Source organism: Rhinolophus hipposideros (genome assembly GCF_964194185.1).
Source record: "Rhinolophus hipposideros genome assembly, chromosome: 8".
Lineage (NCBI taxonomy): Eukaryota > Metazoa > Chordata > Mammalia > Chiroptera > Rhinolophidae > Rhinolophus > Rhinolophus hipposideros.
The window spans coordinates 14514974-14536034 of record NC_138054.1 but is presented as its reverse complement, the minus strand read 5'-3'; the positions used below and the strand labels follow the sequence as shown (position 1 = coordinate 14536034).

At 37.9% G+C, this 21061-nt stretch overlaps 1 protein-coding gene across 2 annotated transcripts in view; it reads left to right on the top strand.

The window, feature by feature from the left end:
* The first annotated feature begins 5754 nt into the window (after positions 1 to 5754).
* The window catches only part of MCUR1 (mitochondrial calcium uniporter regulator 1), a 29881-nt gene continuing 14574 nt past the window's right edge, over positions 5755 to 21061 (top strand). Inside the window, exons 1-6 of one of the 2 annotated variants that reach the window (XM_081055747.1) lie at positions 5755 to 6310; positions 13783 to 13902; positions 17073 to 17176; positions 17654 to 17755; positions 18683 to 18724; positions 19550 to 19621. In XM_081055747.1, coding sequence (XP_080911873.1) covers positions 5881 to 6310; positions 13783 to 13902; positions 17073 to 17176; positions 17654 to 17755; positions 18683 to 18724; positions 19550 to 19621 — 870 coding nt within the window. In that variant the 5' untranslated portion in view covers positions 5755 to 5880. The remainder of the gene's footprint in view (positions 6311 to 13782; positions 13903 to 17072; positions 17177 to 17653; positions 17756 to 18682; positions 18725 to 19549; positions 19622 to 21061) is intronic. The other variant, XM_081055746.1, reaches the window with a different exon arrangement.

Here is a 21061-nt window from a genome sequence, read left to right as displayed (position 1 = left end):
TGCAGCTTTAAAAGACATGCTGACAGTCCAGGCCTTTCCCTTGAACACCAAGCTCAAACCCACCCGCTTGCACAGCATCTCCACTTGAATTCATCACAAACAACATAACCAGGAACAAATGCATATCCAGAAACAAACTGCGATCTACCCTCTTCCAAACCTGCTCCACTCACCATCAGCCCCATCTCCATCTGAAGCAATTCCATCCTAGTTTTTCTAGCCTTAAGGTCAACCTTGACTCATTTCTCTCACAGCATTCATCCAAACAAAGCCAATAGCAAATTTTGTTGCTTCTACCATCAAAATACAGCCAACATCTGACCATTTCTCACTACATCTACTGTTACCTGACTGGCTCTAGACACCGTCATCTTTCCTCTGGATTACTGCAGTATGCTCCAAGCTACTCTACCTGCTTCCCATTACAATCTATTTACCACACAACAGACAGGGAGCTACCTTTAAAGGTCAGTCAGATCATGTGACTCTTCTGCCCCAAACCATCCAGTGACTTCCCCTCTCACTCAGATAAAAGCCCTACTAGGGCCTCTGTAATCTCATCTTCTCCTAACTCTTCCCCCTTAATCTGTTCAATTCACACTGGCCTCCTTACTGTTCCCTACATAAGCTAAGCACACTCCTACCTCAGGGCCTTTGCACTTACTGTTATCTCAACTTGGAATTCTCTTCTGATATTTACTAGATTCTTTCCAACACTGATTTCAGGGCCCTGCTCAAAAGTCACCTCATCAGTGTTGCCTTCCCTGATTACTTCATATAAAATAGCAAACCTTGGGGACACAAAAAACCGAGAGTTGTTAGATGGGCGGGGGGGGGAGGGGGTTGTGGATGGGGGGAAGGGTGAAGGGATTGGGGGGTGGCTGGTGACCACAGGATGGCCTCAGGGTTTTTTGAGAATTACTTTGGGGAACTTATTCAATAGTGTTTGGGGATTTTGTTGGGTGTCCGATGGACATGCGTCCTATTTGGGAGACCACCTCAGGGATGCTGTGGATGCCTGGTCATGGCATTGTACACCAGAGGCTGGACATTAATGAATGCCAACTATAATTTTATGTGTATAATGTGATGGCTCGGTGTGAGGTCGGGGTGGTGGTGGATGGGGGGAGGGGAGTTCACGGTGTGAGGGATGTAAAAATAAAATAAAATAAAATAAAACTATATATAAAAAAAATAGCAAACCTATTCCAGCATTGTCTATTCCTTTTGCTCTTCTTTATTTTTTCTCTACAACATCTGTCATCATCTGTCTTATTTATTTATCCATGGCCTCTCTCTCTCTCAATTAGAATGTAAAATCCATGAAGGCAGGGTCATTGTCTGTTCCATTCACTGACAAATCATTAAGGTCTAGAACAGCTCCTGACTGATCATGACTAGTTGTTGAAAGAATAGACAAATTAATGGATGAGTGGAACACTTTTGTTATTATATTTTCCTAATGACATAGAGAAAAATTTTAAATTGTTCTAAACCAATAAAAATATCCACCACAGGGAAGTAGAACATGATTGGTAAAATACAATTTTTGGAGAAAACCTTTTGAGGAACTAATAAAAGTCATTTAAAGTTATCCAGAAATTCATTGGCTGTAAGAATGGTACAATAAAATACACAGCAATGAAATATAATGCATTAGAACAGTATATATTATTGACCTGAAGACTTGTCCATGATATAATGTTAAGTGAAAAAAATCAAACTACAAAGTAAGAAAATTAGCATCATTCCATTTTCTTTAAAGTTTCAATGACTACATTATATAAATAAATATATGGTATTTGACCATAGGAAACATAACTTCAAAAAGAATAGAATTAAAGTGGGAAATCTCAAACCTGAATTATAAACTCCTATATTGCTTACCTTATTGAAGTAAGCGTTTATTATTTTCATAACTTTTTTCAATCCAAAAAGGCTTTTAAAAGTGTGAAAGTGGAAAAGTGTTTGAGCACAAAACTATTAATGAAATGTGATGTAGATATTGAGCAGCTTTTGGATTTATGACATAGCTAAATCGAAAATGAAAAATTAAATTACCAAATGCTTGAGCCAAACTAAGGAAAATATTTAACTAGATCAATTAAAGAACCTCCATAGTTTTCTTTCATTGCTTATGCAACTCAAAATATTTTCAAATAGTTTACTTAAGTTTAGAATGCAAATATATCTAAACTGGAAAGAATCCAATTTATTTTTGAAGAAGGAAATAAAGAGATTATCAAGGAACCATTTCTTGATTTTGTTCCTATAGAGGATGATCCAATTGTTGCATTTATATTAATCTGGGGACTCTGTTAGTTTTAGTGATTTGGAACTTTCAAAGTATCATAGAGCTATGGTAGAATAAATATTATACAATAAATGGAACATATTCAAGCATAGAAGCATAAGAGAATGACGTTTAGAGAATGACAGTGCACACTACCCGGTCCAGAATCTCAATTTCTTTAGCAACAAGACAGTAAGCAGGTGCCAGAAGTACCTAATTGTTTTGACAATGTTTAAAATACACTTCTTTTACCTACAGTTTCAATCTTGATATTTGCTTCAAATTCAATTCCAAACAAATTGGATACTATATTAAACAATTAAATTCTGAACAAATTGGTGACCCCTTTATATAATATATATACATAAATATATGTATATTATTATACATATAAATACATAAATATTTTTATATATAAAATATTTATATAACATTTGCATATTATATACTTGATAATATAAAACTACAAAACTAAGTTTTTCACACTATTGGAAAAAGTGTGTTTTCACACCGTGAAAAATCTTCCTTGAATTAAAAGAAGGTAATAAAGGTTCTTGGCTGTTTGGATTAGCAATGATCCTCAAAATTTGTATTTTTTTATTATTCGCAATACTTCAAAACAAGGAATAAATAACATATTTCCACACAAAGACTTATAAGAATGTTCATAACAATCTTTTTCATAATAATAAGAAATTGGAAACAAACCAAATGCCATCAATAGGAGAATACATGACTAAGTTGTAGAATAATTATACAATGAAATATTACTCAACAATAAAAAGAAACAAATTCCTGAATTGAATTTTTAAAAAAAAGGAAATAAAGGAACTAATTTCTGATACAACCATGTGGATTAATCTCACAGATATTACACTGAAGATAGACACAAGGCAGGAGGAAGCCAAGCCCAAGGCAATCCTTACTGTATGATACCATTTGTATGAAGTTCAAGAACAGACAAAACTAATCTGTGGTGATTGAAATCAGAAAATGGTTGTTTCTTGGGAGGGGGTGGTTTATCTAAAAAACTGGAAAGAAACACAAAGGAACTTTTGTAGAGTGATGAAAATGTTCTATATTTTGTTTGGGTGATAATTACATTAGTGTATACAACTGTTAAAAGTCACCAAGTTGAAGTAAGATCTGTGGATTTTTATTATATGCAAATTATACCTCAACTTTAAAAAATTGCAAAGGACTATCGTTAAATAAAGTTTATGCCTTAGTTTATTTAACCATTCCTCTAATGTTGGACATTAATTATTTCCACTTTTTCACAATCATAAATTATAATAAACACCTTTGTGCATATATTACATTGATCCATCTGAGGTTACCAATCTTACATTTTCAACATATAAAAATGGCAAGTTCCAATGTAACAGATATTTAATATTTGGAGGATTCCCTTAGGTTAAATTTTCAGAGTTGGGTGACCTGAGCAAAATTTATGAACATAAAAGGTTATTGATATGAGGTCTGAGCAAACAATCTGGTGAATATTCAAATTTAAAAAAATTATTACAGTAAAAGACACATTGCCATCAATCCCCCTCAAAATACTCCCTCTCGCTTTGAACATACTTATCCCATCATTCTTGCCACTTTCTGAAGCAGTCTGGAAGTCCTTTTTCGTGTCTTTAATTGCGCTGTGATGGCTGCATCGATGTACTGAATCATTTTGACTTTGGGGAAGAGCCAGAAGTCACACAGTGCCAGATCTGGTGAATAAGGTGGATGAGGACACACCATAATGCTTTTATTTGACAGAAATTGTATATACCAGAAGCAATGTGTGATACGGAGCATTGTCATGATGGAGGATGATTTAAGGCACATATTTTTTTTAATTTTTATTGGGGAATATTGGGCAACAGTGTGTTTTCCCAGGGCCCATCAGTTCCAAGTCAAGTCATTGTTTTCAATCTACTTGTGGAGGGTGCAGCTCCCTGTAAGTCACACTTTAAAACACACCTTCTCTCAACCATAGCTCACATCCAACTGACAGCACCGAACAAGTTGAAACATGTCACACACTGTTACTAAGGTTTGACGTGCTGCTTCCAGTATTGAAGATCCCTGCCTTTCCATTGGATGGCACTCTGCTGCAGCATTCACAGTATTTGCTGATCACAACAGAAAGGCTCAATGTCATACATCACTTCTGGTATGGCAATTTCTGTCAAATAAAAACATTATGGTGTGTCCTCATCCACCTTATTCACTGGATTGTACCGTGCAACTTCTGGCTCTTCCCCAAAGTCAAAATGACCACAAAAGGATCAATTCAAGACATCAAGGTAGACGCAACAGCGCAACTAAAGACACTCACGAAAGAGGACTTCCAGAACTGCTTCAGAAAGTGGCAAGAATGATGGGATAAGTTTATTCAAAGCGAGGGGGAGTATTTTGAGGGGTGTTAATGGCAATGAGTCTTTTACTGTAACAAATTTTTTAAATTTAAACATTCACTTATATTTTTAATCATATCTCGTACATATTGCTAAATCATTTTCCCTAGCAGTTTTACAAATGTATAATTCCCACAAACCTTTTATGAAAGTTTCTACTTGCACCTTAATATTTTTTAATGTGATAGACACTTACATCTCTTCCACAATCATATGCACTCTCTTCTATCTTACCAGCGCTCTGTAGCTCTCTATGGCTCATATAGGAGACACATATTTGTCATGTGTGTACACATATGGGTGTGTAAGAAAACAACTGGAGGACAAGAACAATCTCATTTTTCTTTATCTCTTAGCCTGGTGCCTTGTGCATTTCATTCATTCATTCACGGAACATCTATTGCGTTCACACAATAACTGAGATACGTGCAATAGTCACTCAAAACGTTCGTGCAACTGAACACCACTAGTTTCAAATATCCTTTTATTGTACCAGTAGGTCTTAATCATTCATGCCCCAGGTTTTAAATTTCCAGATTGAGACTTCCTCATTTCTGTGCACTAATCCGGAAACAAAAACTCTGAAAGTTTAGCCTTTAAATGTGTTAACCACGTACACGCCGTTCCCTCTACCTTGTTAGTAATTCTTCCCAATGCACGCGAGCGCCATACTAAGGAGGGCTTCGGCCGAGGATAGCAACATTTTGGACAGCATGGTGAAGCAGGGATTTTCACCCAACTCTGAAAGTCGCGACGATAATTAATTTCTCTATAAAAACACCAGAGTAACGCATATGAAAACTTTGGCACGACGCACTCATTACCAACCGGGAGCAGCCGAAGCTCCCCGCGCTCCGCGAAGCCTGCAGAACCGGGCGCTGGCTCGCGCGGGGCGGGACTCGCTCCTTTCAAGGAACCTGAGACGCGCCGCGCCCCGCCCCGCCCCGCCCCGCCCCGCCCCGCCGCGCCCCGCCCCGCCCCGCCCCGCCCCGCCCCGCCCCGCCCCGCCCCTGCCGGAGCCCGGAGCCCCGCCCTCCCGGCAGGAAAGGGCGGGCCCGACGCGGCCGCCCACCCTCGCTCCTGCTTTCGGATTCGGGCCGGGCCGGGGCTGGGGGTGACCGCGCTACGGGCGAGCGCCCTGAGCGCGCGCCAGTGCCATTGACATCCTCGGGGATGGACTGTGGCCCCGTCGCCGGCGAGAGGCCGAAGCGCCCGCGGGACCGCCAGCGGCTTCTGCTCTTCCTCCTCGCCGGCCGCTGTGGGAGCCTGGGCGGCCGCGGCGTCCTGGCGCGCCGCTGCCTGTCTGCGCTTCCGGGCGGTCTCGGGGTACCGCGCCCCCGCGCCCGGGCGGCCCTCGGCAGCACGTCACGTGCCTCCGCACTGCTCCTCCTCGTGCTCGTGCCCTCCCCGCGCCTGGCGGCGGCGGCCCCGCGGCGGCCGCTGGGAGACTGGGAGCGCTCGCGCCCGGGCGCCTCGGCTCCCCTGGCCGGGCGCGGCGGCGCGCGGAGGAGTCAGCCGGGGCCCGGCCCGGGCGCCGCCTGTGCCGCCAGCGCCCTCCACCTGGGCCCCGGCCGGGTGGCCGCCCTCGCTGCCTCGAGGAGAGGTAGGGCCGGGCGGGCGGAGGAGAGGGGGCCGCGGGCCGGGACGAACTTTGGCTTTGACCTCCCTGGCGAAAGGCGGGGAGACCCAGCGGTCCGGTCACTTGAGGTCACCGCGCTCCTTCTGGGGCGTGGGGACGGAGGTCTGGGGGCCCCGCCCTTCTGGTGCGCGGTAGCCGGGGCTTCGCCCGCCAAGAGAATCAGAATTACGCGGGGTCCCGGGCGCGAAATTGGCATGGGAAGCGGGGAGGGCAGGAAGCGGAGGCACGCTCAGGTGCGGGTGGCTGTTTTGTCGGGGACTCGGCTTGTGGCTGCTGGAGTGAAGGATGTGCGCGAGGCTTGCAAGTGTGGGAAGCGGACCGCTGCGAAATGAAGGACTTGTTTACAGTTTCGTTTTAAGCCTTAATGGATTCGGTAATTCATTAAACACTAACGCCTACTCTGGCCCTTCCCTAAATACTTAGAATCTATCAGTCTGTTAACAAAGTATTTTTCTTCTTGGAACTTAATTATGGCAAAGGAGATGATACACATATATATTTAAATAGGTACATACAAATATAATTTATATATACATATACAATTTACATATGCATATATAATTATATATACATAATCTGATAAATACTATAGAAAAAACAGGTGGTAAGGGTTAGAAAATGAGGTGGGCCTCCAGTTACGAATTTAAATGACGTCACCAGAATAGGTTTCATTGAGAAGGTGACTTTTGACTAAATAGTTGAAGGGGGTGAGGGCGGTCCCTGACCTGCATGAGATTAAGGAAGTCTAAACAGGCTCAATTTACTAGATAGTAAATTGTTGACCAAAAAATCATTTTGGGTAATGTTAATGAGCAAACTTGGCAAAAATACCGATTTGGGTAGTCTATACTTTTCCATCAATAGCCATTTGTAACCCCTCTGATAGCCTTTTTTTTTTTTCCTCAACTGAACTGCCCAGTAAATGTTGGCTGCATCTAAAATTTAAGAATACCTTTGGCTGGGAGAGAAACTGATTGGTAGAGCAACAAAGTGAAGGAAGCTTTACATATTTCTGTACTTTGCCTTTTGGTGCTTTTTTTTTGACAAGCTGGAAACTTGTGATTTATTTTCCGTCGTAATTCAAAATTGTGGGGCAAAAGGAGGAGTGTTGTTCCTCATCAGTTTTCTAACGTATCAGTAAGGTGGTAATGTTGGATTAGTTTCAAATGCTGTCATTCTTCACAGAGTGTGGATGGATTCATAAGTACGGGAAACACAGCAAAACCAGTTAAGGAAACATGTAAGCCTATTATCAGCAGATGAGTTTTCTTCTTTGGTCCTCAGCCTACTGGTTTGTTTGGTGCCCAGGGTTCTCAGTAGGGCTACTTAGACTTACTGTGTTAGCAATAGGAAGTTTGTATTTAGTTCCTTCCTCTATTTAAGGCTAACTTGGGGCTTCTTTTGTAAGTATGTGTTTTTAGTATCCTTTTGATATGCAGAAGGTCCCCCAAAGGAGAATTACATATTACACTTTAACATAGCTCGGTTTTACTTGCTTCCTGGTTATTAGTGGGAATTCATGGTTCTTGGGCCTCATTTTGTTGTCACAATAAAGGAGGAAAAGTGAGTCAGAGGTGTTCTGAATGTTAGAATATTGCTGTGTTCTCAGGCATTGCCCTTTGACAAGCTGGCATTCACTTCCCTTCAGCAAGGGTTGGAGGGCCAAGTGGGAAGTGGCCAGCCCTTTCCTCCACTTTTCAGATAGCAGTGTCTTTCTTTGAAATAAGCTTGCAATTGAAATAAATTCCGATGGTTTTTGAAAAGAAAAGAAACCTACAGTATCTAAATTGGAATAGCTCTTGCTCAGAAAGTAGATGTGATACTTTGTTTGGGGGGGAGGTGTTTGTGTGTGTGTGTGTGTGTGTGTGTGTGTGTGTGTGTAAGATGTTTTGTTTTAAATTACACGAATTTTGTTTTTATGTTATTAAAAATAAGGAATTTTGGACGAGAATAATTCCATCATTCTTCACAAGCCAATTCTGGACTCACAATGTTTTCAAGCTCCCTACCCCCTGGCAGAGTCCAGCACAGTTCTAAGAGTAGTGTGGCCTGCAGAGGCAACTTGGAGACGTATATTCATTCATTCACCCATTACTTTTTCTAGAGCTAGGTCTGTTCTGTGTTAGGCAAACATTCAGGGTCTCTTCTCATGGAGGCCAATTTTTGTCTAGGACTGAAGATGAAGAATGAAGAAAGAGGTACTCATTTATGTGAAAAGAGAAGACCATAGGTGGAGAGCATCACTTGCTCCTGTGATTTTTGTGAATGTGAAATAAGATGTGCCTCCTTTAACACAATATCTGTCACCCAATAATTGGTGATACTCTTTCTATTTTAGCCGTTGTTATTGTGTCTTCTGATCATGATCCCAGGCCCTGTCCACACACATAATGGGCTCTCAGCTGCTGTGCCTGGACATTATGATTCTGCCCCCTGATCATAAGAGTCTGGGCCCATCAGGGCCTCTCAAAGATCAAGAGGTTGGGTGTGCCCGCTAACTGTCCGTGTAGCCTTGGACAGATATCTCAACCTCTCTGAGACTTAGTTTCCTTGTATGAAAAATTGTGTCATAATAGACTTACATCCCCGATAAGGATCAAATGAGTAGTATTTAGCATGGTGCCGGGCACATGGTTAGGACCTTTAGATATTAACTATTCATGTTACTGTTGATCCATTTGACTACAAGTTATTTGAGTGCCTGTTGTATACCAGGCAGTGTTCTAAGTGCCGCAAGCAGAGCAGTGAAAAAAACTAAGGACACCCTACCCCTGCAGAGCTTAGATTCTAGGAGAAGAAAGTAAACGATAAACAAGGAAATATAATGTCTGGATGGGAGCAGTGCAACAACAAGCATTACAGCAGGTTGGGTCTACTGATATAGGGTGTTTAGGAAAAGGGGTAACATTGAGCTGTTCACTGAATGTTTTGAGCTCACCTTCTAGACTTTTGTGACTTGCTTTGGCCAACAGAATGTGAATAGAAGTGATTGTTGTCACTTCTGAGTGGAACTGCAGAGCCACTGTGTGATTCGCCACATTCAAAAAAAAAAAAAAAGGCACCAACTTTGTAAAAAGGGAAGACTGTAGGTGAGGAGGGAAAGGAATTGATGTCAATTTTTCTTTCTAGACAGTTTCACGATCCAAATCTTAGAAATCATACTGTTGAATTTTTTGTTTTTAATTTTTTCTGGCCTGTAGGATGCCAGGCCCTCTGCTAGATGCTGACAATACAAAAATGGCTTAAGACTGGCTGCCCTTGGGACTCTTGGATTAATAGATGGTACAAATATGGAAATAATGTACTGAGTGTCATGATCGAGCCATCTGTACTGGGCTGAGAACACAGATAAGGGAGCAATAAAGGCTGCTCCCTGACCTGGGTGGAGTAAGCAGAGAGAAATGTAAATTTTATAACCAGAACCAGAATATAAGGGGTGCTTAGTAAATTGTCAAACGAAGAGGGGTAAAAGGGATACTTGAAATTTACCAGTTAAGAAAGGAGAGCAAGCCAAGCTTAAGGATGGAATACAGAGATATGAAAGTTCAGGAAACAGAATAGTTTACATAGATGGCTAAAAAGCAAGCTGAAAGAGTAAGTGTGGGCTAAATTGGGACACGCTTTGCATGCCTTGCCAAAGGACCTTATAGTATAGGCTAGCAGCTCTTTGAATCTAAAGGCCTCTTTTAACCATTAAATGCACACATACAGCAAAGAGTGTTGCATTTTATATTTTGTCAGTCTGCAAACAGTGAGTGGTATAGAGTGATTATTGGGTCTCATGGACTTATATTGATGCTAATTGACCACAGCAACCCTGCTCTTTCAGAGTCGCCAGAAGTTGGGGACCGCTGCTCTAAGCCTGCAGAGAAGAATCAGATCCGTGACCTGTCTGTGTCACGTTTTTGCTTACTCGCAATTTCTTTTAGAGTTTTTAGGGGTGAAGGATTGAGAATAGTTGATTAGCTGAAGTATCTTTCTGGTTATTTAGGAGACCTACTGAGAAAACCTTTGAACTTACAGTTAGTAGATGACTTATCTCTTCTACCACTCTTCTACAACACCTGGCATCGTTGAAAAGTAAGGACAAATATGTAGCAAGATTTTCATATAGCTATGTTAATTACATTTAAATGAAAGTTTTTTATATTGCTCATCTCTTTTTATTCCTTTACTGTCAAAATGTCTTTTTAAAATATGATTGTAATAGTAAGAAGCTATTACATTTAAATGTCCATCTTCACAAAATTACAAATTGGCACTGCAATTGTTCCATATTTTTTTAAAATTATTTTAGTGGTTCTTGAAATACAAAAGCCAGGAAACTATTACTATGCTACCTCCTTCAAATGAGCACCTTGAAATAAGTTTTAAAAATGGGTTGGAATCTGTGGTTAAGTGCATAGAAATTCATAAAAATGGTGATATACAAATTGTTAGGACATATCTCTCTAAACATAGGCTTTTGCAAAGACATCACCAGGAAAGAAAACTACAGGTCAACATCACTTATGAATAAGGATACAGAAATCCTCAACAAAATACTAGCAAGCCAAATCTTGCAATATATAAAAAGGAGTATACACCATAACCAGATGAGATTTTGTCCCACAAACACCAGGTTCATTGAACATCTGAAAAATCAATTTATATAATGCACCATATTAACAAAATAAAGGAGAGAGACTATATGATCATCTCAAAAGAAAGAAAATGTATTTGACAAAATTCAGTGCCCCTTCCTGATTACAAAAAAGAAAAAAAACAGTTGACAAATTAGGAATAGAAGGGAACTGCCTCACCTGATGAAGGGCATCTGTGGAAACCCATGGCTAACATCATACTTAATGGCAAAAGATGGAATGCTTTCCCTCTAAGGTCAGAAACAAGGATGTCTGCTCTCACCATTCCTCAACATTGTACTAGAAGTTCTAGCCAGGGCAGTTAGGCAAGAAAGTGAAAAGGCATCCAGATTGCAGAAATTGATAAAACTGATCCTAAAATTCATATGGAAATGCAAAGAACTCAGAATAAAAAAAAACAATCTTGAAAAAAAACCAAGTTAGAGGACACATTTCCTGACAATCTTGAAAAAGAACCAAGTTGGAGGACACATTTCCTGACGTCAAAACTTACTACAAAGTAATCAAGAAAATGTGGCACTAGCATAAGGACAGACATAAAAACCAATGGAATAGAATGGAGAACCCAGAGATAAACTCTTATATTTACAGTCAATTGATTCTGACAATAGTCACAAGACAACTGAAGGGAGAGAATAGTACTTGGACACCTGGACATCCTACCAAACAAAAGGATGAAGTTGAACCCCCATCTAACACATAACAAAACTTAACTCAAATGGATCATTGACCTAAATGTAAGAGCTAAAACTAAAATTATTGGAAGAAAACATAGGTGTAATTCTTTATGTACTGCAATTAGCCAACGATACCAAAAGCACAAGGAACAAAAGAAAAAATAAGTTGGACCTCATTAAAATTAAAAACTTTTGTGCTTCAACAGGCACTATCAAGAAAGTGAAAGATAACCCACAGAATGGGAGAGAATATTTGAAATCATATATAGGATAAGGAAGTCATCTCTAAAATATATGAAGAACTCTTACAACTCAGCAATAAAAAGATAAACCAATTTGTAAAAAATAGGCAAAGGGTCTCAATAGATATTTCTCCAAAGAAGATATTCAGACGTCCAATAAGCACACAGAAGGATACTCAGCATCATTAGACATCAGCGAAATGCAAATCAAAACCACAATGAGATACCCATTAAGATGGTTATAATAAAGATAATAACAAGTGTTGAAGATGTAGAGAAACTGGAACCCTCATATGCTGCTGTTGGAAATGTAAAATGATGTAGCCACTTTGGAAAGCAGTCTGACATAGACTTGTAAGGTTAAAGATAAAGTTATTATATTGCACAGCAATTCCACTTCTAGGTACGTATCTAAGAGAAACATGTCCCCACAAAATTTTACACCCAAGTGTTCATAGCATTATTCATAACAGCTCTTAATAACCAAGAAGTGGGAACAAGTGTCCCTCAACTGATGAATAAGTTAAAAAATTATTTTGTGTGTGTATTTATACAATGGAATAGTATTTGGCAATTAAAAGAAATGAGGTACTGACACATACTACAAGGTGAATCTTGAAAACATCATGGTAGGTGAAAGGAACCATTTACAGGATACCACATACCTTACAATTCAATTTATATGAGATGTCCAGAGTAGGCAAATCCATAAAGACAGAAAGATCAGTCAGTGGTTGTTGCCTGGGAATGGGGGACTAGGGAGATTGGGCATAATACCTAAAGAATGTAGAGTTTCCTTTGGGTTGATGACAATATTTTAAAGTTGATTGTGGGCATGCTTATACAATTCTGTAAATACACTAAAAACAATCAAATTATACACTTGAAATAGGTGAGTTGTATGGTATGTGAATCATAGCTCAAAAAAGCTACTATAATACAGATGGCCAATAGACGTATGAAAAGATGCTCAACATCCCTGATCATCAGAGAAATGCAAAAACAACCCACAATGAGATATCACCTCACACCTGTTAGAATGGCTGTCATCAACAAGACAAATAATAACAAGTGTTGGAGAGGCTGTGGAGAAAAAGGAACCCTCATACACTATTGGTGGGAATGCAGATTGGTGCAGCCGCTATGTAAGGCAGTGTGGAATTCCTCAAAAAGTGAAAAATAGAATTACCATATGACCCAGCAATCCCTCTGCTGGGTATCTACGCAGAAAATCTGAAAACACTGATCCATAAAGATATATGTGCTCTGATGTTCACTGCAGCATTATTTACAATGGCCAAGACATGGAAACAACCAAAGTGTCCTTTGATAAATGATTGGGTAAAGAAGATGTGGTATTTATACACAATGGAATACTACTCTGCCATAAGAAAAGGTGAAATAGTGCCATTTGCGACAACATGGATGGATCTTGAGATTATTATGCTAAGCGAAATAAGTCAGACAGAAAAAATCAAGAACCATATGACTTCACTGATATGTGAGATGTAAAACTGAAAGCAGCAAAGGAACAAGACAAAGAAATAAAAACTCTTAGACACAGACAACAGTTTAGTGGTTACCAGAAGATAAGGAGGGAGGAGGGATAATAGTAGAGAGTAAAGGGGGTCAAATATATGGTGATAGAAGGAGAACTGACTGGGTGGTAAACGCACTATGTGAGATATAGATGACTTATTACAGAATTGTACACTTGAAACCTATGTAATTTTACTAATCGTTGTCACCCCAATAAATTTTAATTAAAAAAAAGCAACCAGATAAGCTTTGAGGTATGTCTAATTTTATGTTGCTGAGTTGCTTTTGTTTACTGTAGGTCCTGTTTTGAACCCTGTTGTCCTTTTTTGTTCTAGAGCTAAGCCTCTCTGCTGGGTGCCTGCAGCTGGGGCGGAAAAACCAAGATTTCGCCTCTTTTGGGAATAAGAAGCTCTACTTTGACACCCATGCCTTGGTGTGTTTACTCGAAGAAAATGGTAATCCTTTCTCAATGGTCACTCAGTGCCATAGAAAAACGCTATAAATTATGACTTCTCTTATGATTTCATCTAATTTCTCATGTTTCTTTTAGGTCTACAAGTAATCTTTTGATCAGTCTTCATTTTTTTAAGTCCTCATTTTTGGTTGAAGGACATTTTTTTTTCCTCAATACAATTGAGATTTTTCTCACATATTTTGTCCAAGTGAAGTGTATTCTTGTAATGTCACTCTGGAAATACAGTATTATAGATAAAAATTTAGACACAAGTCAGCAAAACTCAGGAGTGGTTCCTATGCCAACTGTCTGAAGCACTAAAGTGATAGTTTTATTATTGTGCATCGTGTGTGGTTTTAAAATTTTTATGAAATTAAAATGTTACTGAACAGCAATTATTGGTAATATCAACTTATTATATTCTTTTTAACAAATATTCAGAGTAACATTTTCCTTTATTGCTATTGAGTTAATATAAAAGATTGCTCTGACATTTATGACATTTATTGAAAGTACACTTAATAGATAGGTAACATTCTCATATTTAATCTTATGTAGACAAATACACTAATTATAATTCTCTATACTGTGATATATATTCTCAAAATCAGAATCTTGAATATCGTAGATAATGGCTTCGAAACAAACCTACCTGTTTTTTACTTCATTATATAGTTGTTTATCCAGTTGTGCATGTTCTTATCTGCAAAGCTGCCCTTTGTAGATGTACTTCATGTGCACAGATCAAAGTGATGGAATGAATTCTGTGCTCATGTGGGGGAGTGAGAATCTCTGGGTTCAAACTCCTGTGTTCCAGCTGTATAGCCTCTGCTTCCCTTTCTTCCTTCTCAGTGTCCATTTCCTCATTGGTAACGTGGGCAGAATAAGAATCCTTTTGAGTATTAAATGAGATAATGTACTTGAATGAACGTTGGAAAAACTGTCAAATGCTGTATAGTAATTTTTATAGCTTTTCTTCTCAAACTTGAAATAGTAGGCCTTTTTTTTTTCTTTACCCAAAAACGTTTTTCATTAGTCAAAAAGAAAAGTGGAAGTGAGAAGAGGGGCATCTAAAATTATCTAGATAAGCAGAAGTCTTCCTACTTTTCTTTTTTGTGGACGTTGTGTGTTTATATTCAAGGTAACCAATTATAAAAAGAGATATTAGAGATAATGGGGGCATTTCAAGATACACTATGTGTTTGATGATATTAAGGAGCATCATTAATTTTGTGAAATGTGACAATGGCAAGGTAGCTGCAGTGGACTCAAGATAGCCACCAAACCTTCCCAATGAGAGGTGGGGTTTATTTCCCCTCCCTGCCTTTGAAAATTTATTTATTTGTTTGTTTTTGAGAAATAAAAATTGCAAATGTTTAAAATGTGATGTTTTCATATATGTACTTCCTGCTTTTCTTGATTTCAAACCTTGACCCATGAATATTTGCATATTTCAAGACCCATGATGTGAGGCACCCACTGAAGTGTAGGGTGTAAAGGTGCTGAGAGCATGATGGGATGTCAGAGTTGTCTGGGTTAGGATAAGGCCAGGAAGAACCTTTCAAGGAATATTCCATCCTTTATCATTTTCTCCAGAGTTAATGTCTCCTGATGAACAAAACTTTCTATGTATCTGTTATCTCACCAACCCTTATTGTGTTTTGTTCTCTCATTCCTACAAAAATTTAATTTGTATCTGATAACCCATTAGGTTTTCAGGTTTAACTTCTGCTTTTTCTTATCCCTTTCACATCCCATACCAGTGGTAATAAATTATAAGGCTTTGGAGTTTATTTGTTCTATTATCAGTATAAGTTCTCTTCTAGTCTCTGTTTTTCTTCATAATTGCAAAAAACCTCATGTTTAACTGTGAACTCTTAAAGTTTTAAAAACTACAAAACATACGTTCATTTTCAAAAAATTAGGAAGACAGAAAAGAAACAAGGAAAACTATTCTGAATCCCAATACCCCACAGCTAAACAATGTTAACATTTTGGAGGGTAACCTTTTGGTTGATTTTTCTAGATGTGGGTGACCCACATGTTAAAAATTAAAGGATTTTGAAAGAAATGAAGAGAGTGGGTCTTTGGAGGTCTTTTTGGTCTCCTTTAAATCTGTGTCTTTGTTGTTGTTTTTTACACTATAGTCCTATGCTTAATCTCATCTACATTGTATCAGTTATAACTTTATTCAAACTAATGTGCCATTAATTAATTACAAAAATCAACAGATTCTTCTGAAGTTCTTACAGATGGATGTATTTAATAGAGTTACTTTCCAGGGACTTGGTTTTAAGCATTTTATTAGAATTTCCAATGTGAAATATAAGTTACTATCCAAAGTTATTAAAAACAGTGATACTGCTTGAGTTGAATAGTTGTGTTAGGTTGGTGTAAAAGTAATTGCGGTTTAAAAGGTTAAAAATAATTGCAAAAACCGCAGTTACTTTTGCACCAACCTAATATAATTCAGTGCTGCATCATTTATTGAGTATCAATATTTTTTTTCCGGTTTTGGCCCCTGTCACTAGTGACTGACGAGAATTGAGGAGGAAAAATGAAAGAACTGATTTTAACATTCTGTCTTTTAACATTAAATTAACTGACAACTAAATTACTATTTGCATAGTCAATGATTTGACTGATTTATTCTAGATATAAAATAACTGAGCTTTTCTACTTAAGTAAATTATATCCTGCTAATATATACATTTTTAAATTAAGGAAGTCACATCCATTGTAGAAAATTCAGACAACACAGAAGAAAGGAAAAATTACCTCGAATCTTTGTTAAATTACAAAAGCAAATAATTGTATCTATAATTTTGAGCCTTGCTTTTTTTTTTCAGTTGACCTTGCATTGTAGGCATCTTCTGTGTAATTAGGCATTCTCTGAAAACGTGATTTTTGACAGCTAGGGAGGATGTTAAAGAACAGTTAGCCCAACCCCTCATTTTACATGAAACAGTCTCAGATGTGTTATACTCGTCCAGAGTGACGAACATATCATTGCCTGTGACTGTAGTTTCTTCATTCTTCTACCACACAGCTTTTTACCAGCTTCCAAATGTGTAAGTTTGCATTTTCTCCCTTCCTATGAAGGACTTTTGTGATTTTTTTTTTTGACGACTAGAGTCTCCTGAGTGTGATTGCCTTTGTGTGTTTGCTTAGGGTTTACTTCTCAGCAAGCAGAGATCATTGTGTCTGCATTGATCAAGATCACGGAGGCCAACATGGACATCGTCTACAAAGACATGGTCACCAAGATGCAACAGGTGAGCTTCGTCGGGGCACCTTAGCAAATTTAAAATCTATAGGGAGGATGTTATTTGTAACATACATTTTTGGATAATATGTTGAAAAGCATGTAGTAATTTTAACCATAGTTGAGAGGCAGATGGTTGCAGTGGCATAAAAAAATATGTATTCATAGTGAACTCTTGTAGAATGATACTTGAAAACTCACTGTTCCTGTCGACCGTACTTTAGTAAATGGAGACACAGCCTGAGTTACAGCGGCGTGTTCTCGAGCTACTGGTCGTCAGACTGCCACCTTTCAGCTGATTCTCTTGATGATAATACTGGACTTGAGTTTTTATTCCTTTCCTTTCCTCATTTTAACACAGAGGATGACCTTGCTGAACCTCTTTTCTTGTGTCCACATTCTTCTAGTTTCTCATTAAGATGACACCAGGTAAAAGGTGAATTTCCTAGATTAGACTGGGTTCTATGTTTTGTTCTTCTTTTCCTAGGAGATCACTCTTCAGCAAATAATGTCTCAAATTGCTAATGTGAGAAAAGACATGATTATTTTGGAGAAGAGTGAATTTTCAGCCCTCAGAGGAGAAAATGAGGTAAGACTACACAGCCACTGATAGTTATAAAATGCTTTATATTTGGACATTGAGACCTAATACACAGACACAGAAGTGCACAGGTAAGTGTACGTCTCGATGAGCTGCCATAGGGTGTACACTGCCAGTCAACAACATCACCGGTCCCCCAGAAGGCCTGCCTGTGTGTCCCCTTCCAGTTACTCCTCCCGCAGAGGAGACCACTGTCCTGGCTTTTGTTACCATTGACTGATTTTGCCTGTTCCAGAACTTCAGCTGATGGAATCTTACAGTGTGTCTGGCAGCACTAGATCCTTCTTTTCCATTGTCTACAGTGTTACATGAATATGCACATTATTCTACTGTGATGCATATTAGAATTGTTTCCAGTTTGGGGGTATTATGAATACATGCTGCTGTAAAGTATCTCTTAGTTTATAAAAATGTAGCATATGGGATCAGCATTTAAATAAGTGCTGTCTGTGCATCTTCCTTTTGTTCTCAGCCCTATTGAAGTCCCTTAAAGGAAGTTCATTTATTACCTGTTAGTCTTACAAGAAACCTTCTGGCAAGAGTCTTTCTTTTGCCAGAAAAAGGGAAAGTTTGAAACTCTCAGATGTGTCCTTGAAGTCAGCTGTTTGAAGGCAGTTAGAAAAAGTTAGAAAGAAAAATTAAAGGAGGTATTAAAGACAGCAAGGCCTCAGAAGGCAAATGTGCATGTTAAAAAAAGATTGTACCATCCTGGCATGACAAATAATCCCTTCTGGTATTGAGACTATTCAGTGATGCTATATTCTGAGTGTAGCCGACTTCGTGTTGAATGAGGGAAGAACTTGAAGTACTTGTGCATAAATACGTGTTCTACTATTTGTTTATTATCAAATTCTGTATTTTCCTTCTAGCCTCCTAAACATATCCTTGACTTGTTTCTTTTTAATGTGTTTTTAGAAAATAAAACTTGAACTCCATCGGTTAAAACAACTAGTAATGGTAAGATCCTCATTCCTGTTTGCTTGTTTATAATTAATAAACTAAGTAATAAATATGTCAAAAATAATATATATGTTCTTAAAAACTTAATTCTATGTTAAATAGTTGTGTAACATGTCTCCAAAGCACACATTGGAAGATTTATCTAAAAACAAGCCAATGAGTAAATTCCTGATGTCTGTAACCAAATTCATTGAGAACATTATGTTCTAGGAGAAATTAAATCATTTTTAAATAAAAAATTTTCTAAAATAGCCATGTGGGAACACTTAGTTTCTCTTAGAAGACACTGTCTTTAGAAAATCACATGTGATTTTAAAATGCTTGCTGTGCCAGTTTGATTTTGATTTTTAAGTGAAAATGACATTGATGTTAAAGAAGAAAAGATTTTGATGAGTGACAGAAAGAAGGCTTTATTTAAGCAATAATGTAATATTTTACTTCTTCGAGTCCATCTCTGCTTTCCAAAGTTGTCGGAGGAACAGCTTTAATCATAAATTCCACAAGGAGATTATCTTGGGAATCTTGAGATTAAAAGCAACAATGACCCACTCTGGGCTAATGTAAACATAGAAGGGGATTATTCGTATATGAAGGGGATCATTCGTATATATAACTGGGAAGTCCCAAGACAGGGCTGACTCCACACGAGGCTTGACATCACTAGTCCCCAGCTCCGTTTCACTGTGAGCCCCCTCCCGCCCCTTCCCTGGGCTGGCCCTTGAGGGTAGAAGCAGAGGAGGCAGCTTTCCCAGGCTTCACATTTTCAGAGGGTTTGGATTTCTTACTTTGGATTTGTTTCTTTGTTGTTTGCTTTCCTACTAGGATGAAGTGATCAAAGTCCGAACCGATACCAAATTAGACTTCAATCTAGAAAAGAGCAGAGTAAAAGAATTGGTACGTGTCTTTAATAAATTAATGAATTAATTTCTTTGCAGGATGGAATGCTTGGTCAAATCTAAGTTTATATACAGTTCACAAGTGCTGTTAAATAGTAACCTGTATATCATTGTCAGACAGTTTTTTAAAATTTTAATTGTGCTTTGGATTAGGGCTTAAATTTGATGCTTTCAAAAATAACATTAAAATTAAAGTCTTGGTCAAATAAAGTTTGAATCTTTTTTTTGTTTCAGAGATACTAAATGATGTGTCACTTCGGCATTAATAAAGAAATTCAATCTTGATCTATTTAAAACTGATTTAAACCTTCACAGATCCTAATTTTACAAAAGTTGATTATCTGACTTGAATAATATTAAATTATTAATATAAAATAATATTAAATTCTATGTCAAAATTCAAGATTAAAAAAATATTTCCATATTGTCTTTTTAAAATAGAGAAATCTTAATGACTTTCTTGCATTGTTTTGAAATGTAAATTCTAAATGATTATTTAAGTTATGTTAACTTGAAATTTTTAATTACAAAAAGTAGTGCTGTACATTTGTTACAATTTCTACAAGATTTGAGAAATCTTGATGACTTTCTTGCATTGTTTTGAAATGTAAATTCTAAATGATTATTTAAGTTATGTTAACTTGAAATTTTTAATTACAAAAAGTAGTGCTATACATTTGTTACAATCTACAAAATGTAGATTGTAAACAATTAAGCTGAAGGAAATACCTACCTGCGCAATAACTTGTGGGATCATTCGTAGGACTTAAGAAAACTGGAAATACAGCCCTGCTCTCCTTTGCTTTTTCAAAGATAATGCATATAAATACAATTTTTTCCCCTCAGAGTTTTCACATTAACACTTCTTTTTTTTAATGGAGATGTAATTGACATATATTAGTTTCGGGTGTACAGCATGACTCAGTTTTCATATACATTGCAAAATGATCACCACAGTTTAAGTCCAGTTAATATCCATCACTGTACATAATTACAAATTTTTTTCTTGTGATGAGAACTTTTAAGACTACTCTCTTAGCAACTTTCTAATATACCATACAGTATTATTAACTATAGTTGCCATTCTGTATATTACATCCCCATGACTTATTTTTGAACTGGAAGTTTGTACCTTTTGACCCACTTCACCCATTTTGTCCATCCCTCGACCCTGACAACCATCAGTCTGTTCTCAGTATCTGTGAGCTTGGGTTTTTTTCTGTTGTTTTAGATTCCGCATACAAGTGAGAACACACAGTATTTGTCTCTCTCTGACTTACTTCTCTTAGCATAATGCCCTCAAGTTCATCCATGTTGTCACAAATGGCAAGATTTCCTTTTTTATGGCAAAATAATGTTACGTTATTTATACATATATCACATTTGCACATATGTGTATATATATATTTACACATATGCGTGTGTGTATATACATATA